The 12634-nt window shown below is 61.2% G+C and overlaps 2 protein-coding genes across 2 annotated transcripts in view; one reads left to right on the plus strand and one right to left on the minus strand.

The window, feature by feature from the left end:
* The window catches only part of ZNF623 (zinc finger protein 623), a 246494-nt gene that overhangs the window by 89795 nt on the left and 144065 nt on the right, over positions 1–12634 (minus strand). The gene's annotated exons all lie outside the window — the stretch shown is intronic.
* ZC3H3 (zinc finger CCCH-type containing 3) overlaps positions 1–12634 on the plus strand; it is a 61786-nt gene that overhangs the window by 330 nt on the left and 48822 nt on the right. Inside the window, exons 2-3 of the mRNA XM_068983685.1 lie at positions 1509–2844; positions 3882–4078. Of these exons, the coding sequence (XP_068839786.1) occupies positions 1509–2844; positions 3882–4078 (1533 nt within the window). The remainder of the gene's footprint in view (positions 1–1508; positions 2845–3881; positions 4079–12634) is intronic.

Below are 12634 nucleotides of genomic sequence, written 5' to 3' on the forward strand. Positions count from 1 at the left end.
TCCCCGCCACCGCGGGCGTGCGCGGCCTCGGCCCCCCCACGCCCCCGGCGCGCTCCCTTGCTCGGGGCCAGTGGTGTGTATTTCTTCCCAGGACGCCCGGTTCTGACTCCTTTGTCCCTCCTTACAGCCACATTCTCCTTGATATTCCTGGCCCAGAATCCCCGGCCTTCAGGGTTTTCCAAACTTTTCCATTTTTAGACCTAAGACGGCGTGTTGTTCAGTCGTTAAGTCGTGTCTGACTCTTTTGCGACCTCAGTGACCGTAGCCCGGGGCTGCCCCATCCCTCATGCTGTGAAGAACCCGCCTGCGGTGCAGGAGGCACAGGAGACGCGGGTTCGATCCTTGGATAGGGAAGATCCCCTGGAGGAGGGCATGGCAACCCACTCCAGTATTCTTGCCTGGAGAGCCCCATGGACAGAGGAGCCTGGCAGGCTGTGGTCAGTGAGGCGACTGAGCACATGTGGACTGCAGTCTGCCAGGGCTTTGAAGGAAATGGGCTTTGAAGTCTGCCGTTTCCTTCTCCAGGGGGTCTTCTTGACCCAGGGATTGAACCTGCATCTCTTGTGTCTCCTGCATTGGCAGATGGATTCTTTACCACTGAGTCATGAGAGATGGCTTGCTGCATTTTTTAAAAATTGTTTTAAAGGTTATTCCCACAAAGAGAAGACTTAAGAACTTGGGAAGTGTGTATTGGGAAGAGTTCAGTTGGGCTGAGCCCATCTACCAAGCCACTTCCTGGCCCTCCATCATACCTGCTCTGAGGTGTTACCAGGTCTGGATGTGACTCTCTTTGGGCCTGGAGGTGGGACATATGGTGGGGGGGTGCTGTAACTGGAGGGCTTGTTGGCTGAGTTGTGACAGCTTGGGTGGTTCCAGCTGAGGCCTGTGTCTGCCTGCACAGCCACACGGTCCAGGGACTTCCTTGGAAAGGCACCTGGTGGTCCCCTGTACTGGAACTCCAAATGTTAGGCCTCTTCTCTTCTTGTGGGAGGATGATGGACATTCTTGTTACGTGTGGAGTACCCGGGGTGTCGGTTACCTTACACTCGCTGTTGTGTGTGCCAGGCAGGGAGGTCGTGATGGAGCAGCTCTGCCCCTTTGTATTTGGGGCAAGCCGGAGGCCTTCCGTGTCTCTCTCGAGGTGCTGCAGCATGGGCCCTGCTGGTCTTTTCATGCTGGGTGACATTTCGCCTCAGAGGGTTGGGAACCCAGCGTAATATCCCTGGTGAAGAGGGAATATTATGCCACAAGAGTGCATTTTAAGGATAAGCAGCCAGAAATAGGATTGAAGTAGGACTGATGGGAAGAGGCTCATGGGAAAGACTGGCCTAGGGGATTTAGGCTGACTGTCAGTGGTTCTCAGGCCCTGGGGCTGCCCGTCCTGTACTGGGACTTGGCAGGGTCCAGCGGGGTCTACAGGGTGTCTGGTCAGCTGATGCCCCTCCAGGGGATTCTCCCTGATTTTCCTCACCCTCCGGTTGACAGAGTCTATGCTCCTGCCTCCTCAGGTCTGATTGATGACTACAAAAGCCTCCACGGCAGTGCCTCTGCCCCAGGTACGTCCGCCGCCCTGGGCACCTCCACCACTTGCCAGTGGCAGCCGCCCACTTACAACAGCAGCAGGACCTTCAGTGCTCGCTACCCTCGTCCGAGCCGGAGGGGCTTCTCCCTGAACCATGGGCCTGCGTGGCGCAAGAAATACTCCCTCGTGAATCAGCCCTTGGGCTCCTCGGACCCGCCCGGTGATGGTGCTGCGCAGCCACCACTCAGGGCTGAGGGCAGCCAGGGTCCTGAACCACAGCAGTACATCCTGGAGAGGCAGGTGCAGCTCAGTCCAGACCAGAACATGGTCATCAAGATCAAACCACCATCCAAGCCGGGCTCGGCCAGCACTGCGGGGGTCCTGCGGACCTCCTTGGAAGAATACGAGGACCTCCCCTGGAACGACCACAGGCCTCAGGAAGGTGAGGGTGAGTCCCCTGGTGGGCAGCGGCAGCCCTCGAGGCAAGGAAGAGCCAAGGGGAGCTGCAGCGCGGAGGACCCCCTTCTGGTCTGCCAGAAAGAGCCTGGCAAGCCCCGGGTGGTGAAGTCAGTGAGCAGCATGAGTGAGAACCCCTCGGAGCCCCGGCGGACGGTCAGTGAGAGTGCAGTTGCGGTCAAGGCCCGCTTCCTGCCCTCTAGTCTGCCCCAGCGAGGCGGCATGGCCCCAGGCCGGAAGGCGGGCTCGCACTCTGTGGCCAGCTGTGCTGCACAGCTCTGCGGGGGCGGGGCCACGAGCACCAGCCTCTCAGGCCCCTCCGCCGCCTCTGGCCTGGTGGTAGGCCCAGCTAGACCTGCTGTTGGACCCAGGCAGACCAGGGAGCCCTCGATGCTGGTGTCCTGTCGAACCAACAAGTTCCGGAAGAACAACTACAAGTGGGTGGCCGCCTCGGCGAAGAGTCCTCGGGCCTCTCGACGGGCCCTCAGTCCCAGGGCAGCAGCGGAGAACGTGTGCAAGGCCCCCTTTGCTGCAGCAGAACGAACAGAGAAGCCGCAGCTCAAAGCTGACCCAGACGCCAGGCCCAGGAGGTCTGCCGTGTCCTCTGTGCCTGGGGCCTCCCCCAGCAAGTACAAGTGGAAGGCCTCCAGCCCCTCGGCTTCCTCGGCCTCCTCCTTCCGTTGGCAGTCAGAGGTTGGCAGCAAGGACTGTGCCTCCCAGCTCTCCCCCGTCCCGTCTAGGTCCCCCCCAGTGGACAGACGGGCAGTGGAACCCAGCAGCTTGCAGCCTGTCTTCAGTGAGACTCCGCTCTCGGCTTACAAAGTGAAGAGCCGCACCAAGATCATCCGGAGGCGGGGCAGTGCCAGGTGTGGGCCCCTGCCCCTCCCCGGGTCTTGTCTGGGCAGGGGTGTGGGGGGCAGGGGTGTGGGAGGCAGGGAGGAAGCATCGCTGCCGATGGGGCCTGAGGATGGAGCTTTGCCTGTGGCGCGTCAGCATGTCTGGCAGGAATGAGGCCGCGGTTACCACTGTCCCTTTCAGTTAATGGGGAGGGGACGAGCGGAGACAGCGCCAGCAAGCCCTCCCTTTCCCTTGTTGGTGAGAGACCAGAGGCTGCTGGGGTGGCTTCCATTCTGGGCCTGTGGCGTGGTGGATGGACAGCTTTGTGCCCAGGCCAGGGGCAGGGTCTCTGCAGGAGAAAGGTAGCCAGGTGACAGTGACTCCCTCCCTCACTGAAGGCACATCAGCTTCCCCGCTCTCTACCCACTTGGGTCCAGAGGAGGCTGGAAAGATGGCATGGTGGCCCAGGGCCTCAGGGTCAGGGACTTAATTGTGGAAGCTGCCAGATGGCTCTGCCATCAGGCGTGGCAACACATGCCGTCTGCCAGGGAGTCCCACTCAGGTCCTTCCCACCGCTGACCTTGCCCTTGGGCCCTGCTCCCCTGGACAGGTGATGTCTGGGCTGCTGGGCTCCATGCTCTCTTCCTCGCTGTCTCTCTCTAGCGGCCTCGGTGTCGGTGAGTGTGGGGAAGGGAGCCGCGGGGCTGGTGGCGGCCCCTCCTTGGGACGCCACCTGCCTCCTCTGCTTCTCCCCCAGTTCCACGTAGGGGCTCATCTCATCCTGCCGGGGAAGTGCAGGAGGTGGTCGTGGAAACACCTGGTGGGAGTCAAGGGCTGTGCTCCTCTGCCCTCCACCTGCCCTGGCTCTGGGGTCCTCCAGGGTGGGCTGGGGTTGGGGGGATGGACGGGCAGGGAGCCACTGAGGTGGGTCAGGTGGGAAAGTGAAGTTGGGGGGCCAGACCCCGCTGGGGCTTAACTGCCTGCCAGGGCTGATTCATCGGTTCTGGGATCTGGGTGGGCAAGGCGGGGAGGGTGCCTGCTAGAGCTACCTACTCTGTCTCTGCAGCCTTCCTGGGGACAAGAAGAGCAGCCCCCCGCCTGCTGCCATGGCTAAGAGTCAGTTCAGCCTGCGGCGGAAGCAGGCCCTCCGGGGAAAGAGCAGCCCCGTTACGAAGAAGACGCCCAACAAGGGGCTGATGCCGGTCTCCAAGCCCCGGCCGTGCTGCCTGCCTCCCGGCCGCACCTACCTCCCCTCCAAGGAAGGTATGCTGGGAAGAGGGGCTCCCTGGGCCTACGCTGGCTCTGCTCCCCGCTGGGACCCACGTTCCCCGTCCACCTTGTGCTGTCAGGCCCTGGCCCAAGAGCCGCTGGGCCTGGCGGCAGTGGACGGCCCGGGCTGTGGTGCTGTGCGCTGCATTGGGGGCCGTGGAAAGGCTGCCAGGCAGGCACGTGCGGCCTCTTCAGCACATCCCTCCGTGCCTGCACAGCCGCATCGTCTTGGCAGAGGTGGGAAAGGCAGATAGCCCTGAAGGGGGTGGAGGCCTGGCTGGTGCTGCCCAGGGCCCCTCCCTCCTGTTCTCGCTGCCCTCCCTGTGGGCTGCTGCCTCCTCCTCTCAAGGCCTGAGCAGGCCTGGGAGGGGTCACTCTGCCCTCTCAGTGAGTCCCTGGCGCCCCCCGCTATGGCGATGGCAGTGCTCCGGGGGGCTGGTCCTGGGTGTCTCCTCAGAGCAGCTGGGGCTTCCTCACAGACACACCAGGGATCTGGTCCTGGGCGCTGCCGCCGGGGCTTGTGCTCCAGGGACTGTGCCGCCTTGGTGCTCAGGGCCCAGCTGGGGTCCAGGACCACTTGCAGCACCTACACAGAGCCAGCCAGAGAGTGTGGACCCTGGGGCCCAGGCGGAGGCCCGCGCGGGGTGGAGAGGGCACCAGCCTCCCTCCCACCCAGTCGCCTTTGGCTGCATGTCCCTGGGTCCTGGCAAGCGTGGATTTCACCCTGGTGGCAGCAGAGGGAGCCTGTCAGCGGCCCCTGGGGGCTGCAGGAGGCTGGGTTGGGGGTTGGGCCTTGGCTGTGGGACTGGAGAGAACGAGTGGAGAAGCCTCATGTTTTAAGAGGCTGGCAGGGGCTGGGGAGCCCGCTGGGAGCCTGAGGCCAGCTGGGGCCTCTTGGGGCAGCTGGGAGAGGGGCCAGGGTGCTCTCTGGAGGCTGGGCATCTGCGGGGCCGCGCGGCCCCTGTCTGGGTGCTCTCGGTCACAGTGCTGTCTCTGTTGGCAGAGAAGCTGCAGGCGGAGCTGTCCCCAAGGTGGTGGTGTTCAGGGCCTGGAGTGGGAGGTGGGCTGCCCCGGATTTGGGGGTCCCGGAACCCCAAGGCAGGGGTGTTTCCTCCTGCCCTTCTGGTGCCTGCATGCGAGCGGCCAGGTGCTGAGGTGTTTCCATAGTAACCAGCTACGAGCAGGGAGTGGGGGTGTCCAGGAGGGGTCTCGCATGGAGGTTGTGTTTCAGAGGGTCTTGAGGGAGGGACGTGGTAGGAGGGAGCTGGGGAGGGTGTCCCAGTAGGGGTGGCATGCTCCTGCCCGCAGAGCCCTTGGGGAGCTGGTGCGTGTCTGCCGGGTGCTGGGCTCCCGTGGAAGCCAATGTGTGTGGAGCAGCTGCTGCGCAGGCGCTAAGGGTGGCATGGTCGTGGCAGACAGGGCCCTGGGCCTCTTGGCTGCCTTCCTGCTGCCAGGAGTGCTAGGTCCTGATGTAAGGACTGATGCTGGCCTCGACTGTGTCTCTGCCAGCCCTGTGCTGCCCCTGCCCCACGGAGCCTGGGCTGCAGGCCTATGGGCCCAAGGCAGACAGTTGCCATCCTGTGTCCTGGGCCCCTATGGAAACAGCACCATGCAGTCAAAGAGGTCATCCTGTGCCGTGGATTGGGAGCGCTCTCCAGATGGTGGGGAGGTTAGCACTGCGGACTGTCCATGCAGAATCCTGGGGGCCCGCTCTGCCTGCTCCAAGCTGGAGGGCTCTGGTGGTTTGGGGGTTGAGGTGAGGGCTGCCCCAGGCCCAGGAACAGCCTGGCTGCGGCCGTGCTGTAGGCGCCACGGGCCGAGGGGCTGCCAGGGAGCTAGAGAGCGGGACAGGGGCCCGTGGGCTGGAGACACTCTAGGATGCTCACCCTGTTGTAGGGTGAACAGGGTGACGGGTTGACGGGGCCACAGATCTGGTGCCAGGCCACAAGGGGGAGGTGGCTTGTGTCTTCCCTGGAGCTGCACCTGCACTTGGGGACCGCGTGGTCCCGTTTTAGGCCTTGGGCAGAATGGGGTGCAGGCTGGGGACGGTGGAGGCTGTTCCTGCTGGCAGGGTGCTCTGCTACTCGGAGGGAGGGGGGAGCAAGGCTCTGGGCACCACAGGGTGTGGGGTGCGGACTGCAGCGCCTTGTGCTCTCCTGCTCGGAGGCGGACAGATGAGCCTGCAGGGGAGATGGAGGGGGAGCTGGGAAGAGGCTTCTCTTGGGGGGCTTGGAGAAGGCTTCCACTCGCTTAGCCACTCTTCTTGCCCCCACGTGTCCTCTACCTGTCAGCCTCCCATGTGCCACACCTCTGGGCTCTGCCCTGGCCCCCGTGGTCTGCACGTGCCGGGGCCGGGGCGTTGGTGGATGGTAGAAGCAGAAAGCTCCTTGGGTGCTTGTAAACAGGCCGAAAAACTGCCTTTAGCCTCTGTGGAAAAGGAAATGGGCGGTGGTGTCTCAGGAGCTATGGGGAGGTAGGGGCAGCTTTAGCCAGGCAGGCAATCTGGGGCGTCTCTGAGGAGCACCCTCTGAGCCCTGAACCCACCTGTGTGAGGAGAGGTGAGAGCGAGGGGACACACCTGTGCAGGCGAGGTTGCGGCGGGGCTGAGCTCAGCTTGTCCAGGAGTGGAGACCTGCTCTGCGCGGCGTCCCGGAGGGCGGGAGAGGCTCAGGCCAGAGGCAGGTGGGCCTGGAGGGTGGGAAGGGGCGCCGTGCCGCAGTAAGGAAAGGGGGTCCTGTTGGGAAGTCGCCGAGGGACGGTGGAGGCACAGGGGTCCTATGGAAGCATGCTCGGGGACACAAGGCAGCCATGTCCGGGCCCGAGGAGTGACCGGGCCGGAGGGGCAGGAGCCAGGGTGGGCCTGTGGGTGAGGGTTGACCTCCAGGCCCAGGGCAGGGGTCCTTACCCCCAGACTTGATGGCAGGGAGCTCATGGGAGAGGCTTGTGTAGAGACTGGGCAGGGGCGAGGCCTGGGGTGGGGGCAGGAGGGAGGGGCAGTATTTCCCCGGCTCCCCGCCCCTCCCGGCTCCCTCCTTTTCAGTTCTGTGCAGGAATTGGGCTTTTATCTAATGTTGTGGGTGCTTGGGGTGAGCAGGTGAGCCCCTCCTGACCCCCTTGGTGGGCCTGAGCAGCTGTGTGTGTCCGTGTGTCCATATCGCCGCAGGGGCGGCCCCTTCATCTGCTTATTTGAGCATCTCTGGTCTGTTTCCCCACACAGACCTTAGCGCCAGGTGCAGCCCTTCTCTCTGAGCTGGCTGCGGGCTGAGGATGGGGAGGGAGAGCCCTGGGGTCCCCTCCAGGCCTGCTGTGCGGCCCGGCAGCCAGAAGAGGGTGCGCTCGCCCTTCTTATCACTCATCCACCTTTTTTCTGGTAATTGATTGCCTAATTTTCTCTTTATGTGAAAGAAAGCAGATATCAAGTAATTTGCAGCAATAACCTGCTAATGCTGGGCCAGTATCGAAACTCCCCTGTTCATTTCAAGTGGCAGATAAAACACTAATACATAATTATCCTTGCAAATTGGATTGTTTTAAATAACCAAAAGGCTGCGGCCAGGAGAAAGCGATCCCATCTCCCTTGAGTTACTATTGCAGTGTAATTGCCGCGTTCAATCAATTTCCCTGGCATTAGAAATTCCATCACAATCAACATTAAGCTTTATTCATTGTGATGGCTAAGAGCCGGGCCATTTCTCCTCTTTTTCTTAACTGGCAAAATTAATCAGGGAAAAGATTTTAAACATTTACCCGTGCAAAAGAGGTCAGCTCTGCCACTATATTGCTCAGCAGATAAGAGGGCTAATAAAAAGAAAATTGAATTACTAATGATCACCAGGAACAGAGTATATAAAACCTGGCAATCGCCGGCTCAGGAAAAGGGAGAATCAATTTTCTTGGGACAAGGTGCGCTCATTTTTTATTTTGGCGCATATTATCAGCAATTTAATTTGAGAGCGCATAAACAGGAGGAAACAGTTAGGGAATAATGAGCCCGGAGGTGTAAAGTGCCGCAGGATGTATGCTGTACACAATTTATTTGGCACAACAGATAATCACTTTAATTGAATTCAAAACTGCATTGTTCAGCAGGCGCGTGGACACTGTGTCTGGGGACTGAGCTGGAGGTTCAGCCTGACTCCGCCTCTTACCTTCTTTCTCTTCTCTGCCTCTCCCCTGCTTTCCTGGCTCCCGGCCAAGCCCCACCCCACCCTCCCCCTGACCCTCCCCCTAGTCCCTGGGCCTAGAGGCCGGCTCTGGCTGGGGAAGGGGTAGGTGGTCCCTGGGGGTCACCATGCGACAGCGCCCCCCATGCTCCCTGGGGAGTGCCTGCACCTTGGTTGCCAGAGACCTCAGTTAATCTGCCTCAGGGCAAACAGACCCCAGAGAAGGCTGCCGAGAAGAGAGCCTTCAATAGAGAGCTTCTAGGGAGTGTGTTGAGGGCGGGTGCTTTCCAGCGCCTGGGGCTTCAGGGCCCGCTCTGGGGTTCCCCTCCCCACCACACTGGGCCCAGCACTGTGACTCAGGTGCCCTGATGTGACAGGCTCCAAGTGTTCCGCAGACCCTGACTCCCCGTGTGCAAAGAGAGTGCAGCGGGCGCCACAGGAGCCCCGCACTTCGCTTGCCACTTGGTTCCAGGCTGGCTTCCTGCCCCCCGTCCTGCAAGGGGGCTTCCTGGGAGCAGCAAATGTTTGCTTCTTGGGCCAAGGAAAAGCCGCAGGCGACTGCACGGGCCAGTGGTGTTCTCATCTCCCGGGACTTGGTGGGGCGGGGCCTCCTCCGCCTCACCTGCCCAGGACAGTGGGCACACGGCCATAGCCCCCACCACTCGCCTGCCTGTCCGGAGCCCCGGATGCGGCGGGGCTGTGCGTGTGGGCCATGTTTGACAGGAAGGGCCTAGGTTTCCTGGGGGAGCCAGGTGTGGGTCTGAGGGCTCCAGGGCCTTCCCTCAGGCCTGCTGGCCTCACGCAGTGCCTGCCTCTGGCCCAGAGCTTGCCAAGCTCATGGCGGGTGCTCCCCACACGCCCCTCAGTCTGCCGTGCCAGTCACACGGTCTGGAAGGTCTGCCATCACCTGTTTGTGGGTGCAGTGGGGTGGGCACGCATCCTTGGTCACCAACAGAGAGGGTGGTCGGGGGCGGGGGGGGCTTGCCCAGTCTTCATCTTGCAGCTCCGATCCCTGTGTCCGAGTTTGTCCAGGAAGCTGTCAGGGAGTCTCTCCCGTGTAAGCCCCCCAGGGGCTCCTGCCCAGCTGCCCTTCCCTGCCAGTGCTTGGGCTCCTCACCAAGGCCCCAGGTGACTGTTCTGCCCTCCCCCAGCCCAGAACAGGGGCCTGTGCGGACCGGGGGTCCCTGAGGCACACAGACCCTTGGTGGGCCCTCTGCTGGCGGACTGAGGGGACATCCTGGGGCTGCCTCCCCTGCTGCTCAGTTGTTTGGGCTTGAAGGGCCCGCCTTGGGGCTGTCCCCAGGTCCCTTGGGTGCCCTTCTGTGCCAGTGGAGGTCAGAGCAGGCCCTCAGCTGCCTGGGTGCCAAAACCAGCCGGTGGGGCTCAGTTTGTCGAGGGCCCTCTGCAGGGCTCTCCTCGAGCAGCACCAGCGCGGGGACTTGGGGTGGACACCTACAGGGAGTGCTTCGCCGCCTGCTGTGTGCTCAAAGCCACCCTCACTTAACCTCCTCCGTGGCCTGAAGGTTCCAGGTGCACAGCAGCCCTGCTCTAACCACTCTGCCCATGCCGCCCCTCTTCACACCCTCCCTGGCCCCTCCCGTCTCACCAGGCCTGCACCCCTCCTGACAGGGCCCCGCCCCACCCCCGCTTCTGACCAGGTGTGCCCAGTGGGCAGGGGCAGGCAGTGGGCCAGGTAGTGGCCCTGCAGCATGGCTCTCGGAGGCAGCCCAGAACCCACTGCTTGGCGCTGGGCAGCCCCGTGCCTGGCCTCGCTGGCATCCGGGCCGCGGTCAGTGGTCAGAGGGGCCGAGCGAAGCCTGCCCTGGGCCTCCACACTCATCAGTAGCATTGTCATCACTAGTGCCCTTTGGGGAGCGCTCTGGGAGGGCCAGGAGGCAGGCTTACCGTGGCACAGAGGGGACACAGGCCTGGGGGCTTCCTGAGGCATCCCCATGCTGGCCTGTGCTCCGATCCTGGGGCCTCCCCAAGGCATGAAAAGCCCCGACCCTGAGCCTCCAGGCTGGCGCTGACCGGGCCTTGCTCTGTCCCCGTGTCCTGGGTGTTTCTGTGCCGGCTGAGGGGACAGGGCGGTCAGGTGCTGAGGGCAGGTTTGGTGGATGCTAGACTGGCTGGCTGCTGGATTTTCCCACCTTGGAGTAATCTGTGATCCAGCCTCCCGCTGGGGTGCAGACGGGTTGTCAGTTTTACTGCCCCAACACCGCAAAGGGCGCAAGAGCAGTTCCATCCGGAGCCCTGCTTTCCTAAGAGAAAAGGAAAACGCTGAAGCAGGCCCTGTGGAAGGCAGTCACAGCGATCCTGAGCCTTGCATAAATTATCAGGCATGTCGGAGGCTTCCCGGTTTACGTCTGTCGTGGCGGTGCTAATTAATTATTCGGGCAGAGCTGGCATGGGAGCGTGTGCGCGTGCACGCAGTGCTGTGTGGTGCTCGCAGGCGTGGGCCTCCCAGGGTGCTGTGGTCTCCAGGAGCCAGGGCACCGCCGTGACTCTAGCTGAAGCCCTGGGACCGCTCCTGCCTGGGAAGGAGGAGTGGTGGTCCCACTGCGGCCCTGGCGGCTTGTGGGCAGGGTCCCCAGGCGTCTTAACGAATGTGGATGGTGTGCTAGGGCGGCCCCGCCTGGCCGTGGCTCGGGGATTGGCGCTGGGAGCTGCCTGGGAGGCAGGGCCGCGTCAGCCTGAGTCCTCTGGGCGGATTTCTTTCCTGCCAGGGCTAGCCGTGAGGAGGAGGGAGACCCCCCAGGCCGTGGTGGGGGTGTCCCCAGGGTGGACCTTGTGGAGCCGGCCTCGGGAGAGGGATAGTCACGAAGCTTGGAGTGGTCCTGCCCTGAGGTTCCAGCTTTAGTGGGAGGAGCAGGAGAGACCACCATGGCTCCCAGTCCCGGAGCCTGCCCCGGATTCCTCCACACAACACCCCCAGACTCCCCTGGACACCCTGGCCGGGCCCTGTGCAGGGCAGGCAGTGATGCAGTGGACCCTCCCTCTGGGACTCAGAGCCAGGCTCTGGGCTGGAGCTGCTCCCCTGTCCCTCTCGGCGTGGAGCTGGGGCCACTGGGGTGGGGAGCTGATCTTGGGCCCAGATGGTGTCTCAGATCTCGGCAGACGCCTCTCCCGGGGAGCGCTCTGTTCCTGGCTCTCGTGACCCTGTGTGTTTTCACGGGGATGGGTGCCAGGAGGGGTTGGGGCCTAGTTGAATCTGGCTCAGGCTGCTGCCTCCACGCTGTGCTGTGAAGGCAGGGAGCAGGTGCCAAGCTGCGAGGCCGTTCTGTCTTGATGGTGGGCCTGGCTGGAGGTGTCCCTGGCCGGCTCTGGCAGTGCCAGCCGTGGAGGCAGGAGCCTGGGCGGGTGCTGCTGTCAGAGCCACCCGGACGGGCCAGTGCGCCGAGTTTGGACGCAGCACACCAGGGTCAGATGGCTGGACATTTCCCTTCAGCCTCTCTTTTCTGAAATATGCTGATGTAAGGTTGTAAACTTCCCCCTGAGCGTAGCCTTAGGTGTTTTCTGCAAGTTAACTATTTTTGTGTTCCTCTAAAACTTTTTCTAACTTTTGTTGTAATTTTTTCTTTGATCCAGGGTTATTCAGAAGGGATTGCTTCATCTCTAAACCTCTGAGGCTTTTGAGGTTCTTTGTAAAATGACCACTCCCCGCCTTCACTGGGGGGGTTTAGGGTCCACTTTGGTAAAGCTCTTGTGTGTGCTTAGAAAGAATGATTCCACTTGGTGAGATTGGGGCTGTAAGGAGAGTTGTATTCGTTGTGTTTTTCAAACCTGTGGTGAACTTCCCGATTTTGAGGGGCAGGAAAGACTTGTTTTTTCCAGTCTCTGAGAGGGTGTGGAGACTTTCCACTGTGCCTGTGAATGTGCTCATGTCTCCAGTTGTCACTTTTGCATTAGTATTTATTTTAAGGTTATTTTACTGAGTGCAAAGCATTTAGAATTGTTACATCTCCCTGCTGGAATGAATCTTTACCATTATGAAATTTTTTTTTTTTTTAATTTCCAGCTTTTTGCCCTAATGTCTACTTTCTCTAGAGTAGGTATATGTAGGCCGATTTTCTTTTAGTTAATGTCGCAAAATGTGTACATATACACTTGCATACATACATACATTGAGAAGGAAATGGCAACCCACTCCAGTACTCTTGCCTGGAAAATTCCATGGATGGAGGAGCCTGGTAGACTACAGTCCATGGGGTCTCAAAGAGTTGGACACAACTGAGCGACTTCACTTTCTTTCTATAGTTCCTTTTGGAGAAGGAAATGGCAACCCACTCCAGTGTTCTTGCCTGGAGGATCCCACGGATGGAGGGGCCTGGTGGGCTACAGTCTATGGGGTTGCACAGAGTTAGACACGACTAAGCAACTAACACAC

Source organism: Capricornis sumatraensis, chromosome 11, assembly GCF_032405125.1.
Source record: "Capricornis sumatraensis isolate serow.1 chromosome 11, serow.2, whole genome shotgun sequence".
Lineage (NCBI taxonomy): Eukaryota > Metazoa > Chordata > Mammalia > Artiodactyla > Bovidae > Capricornis > Capricornis sumatraensis.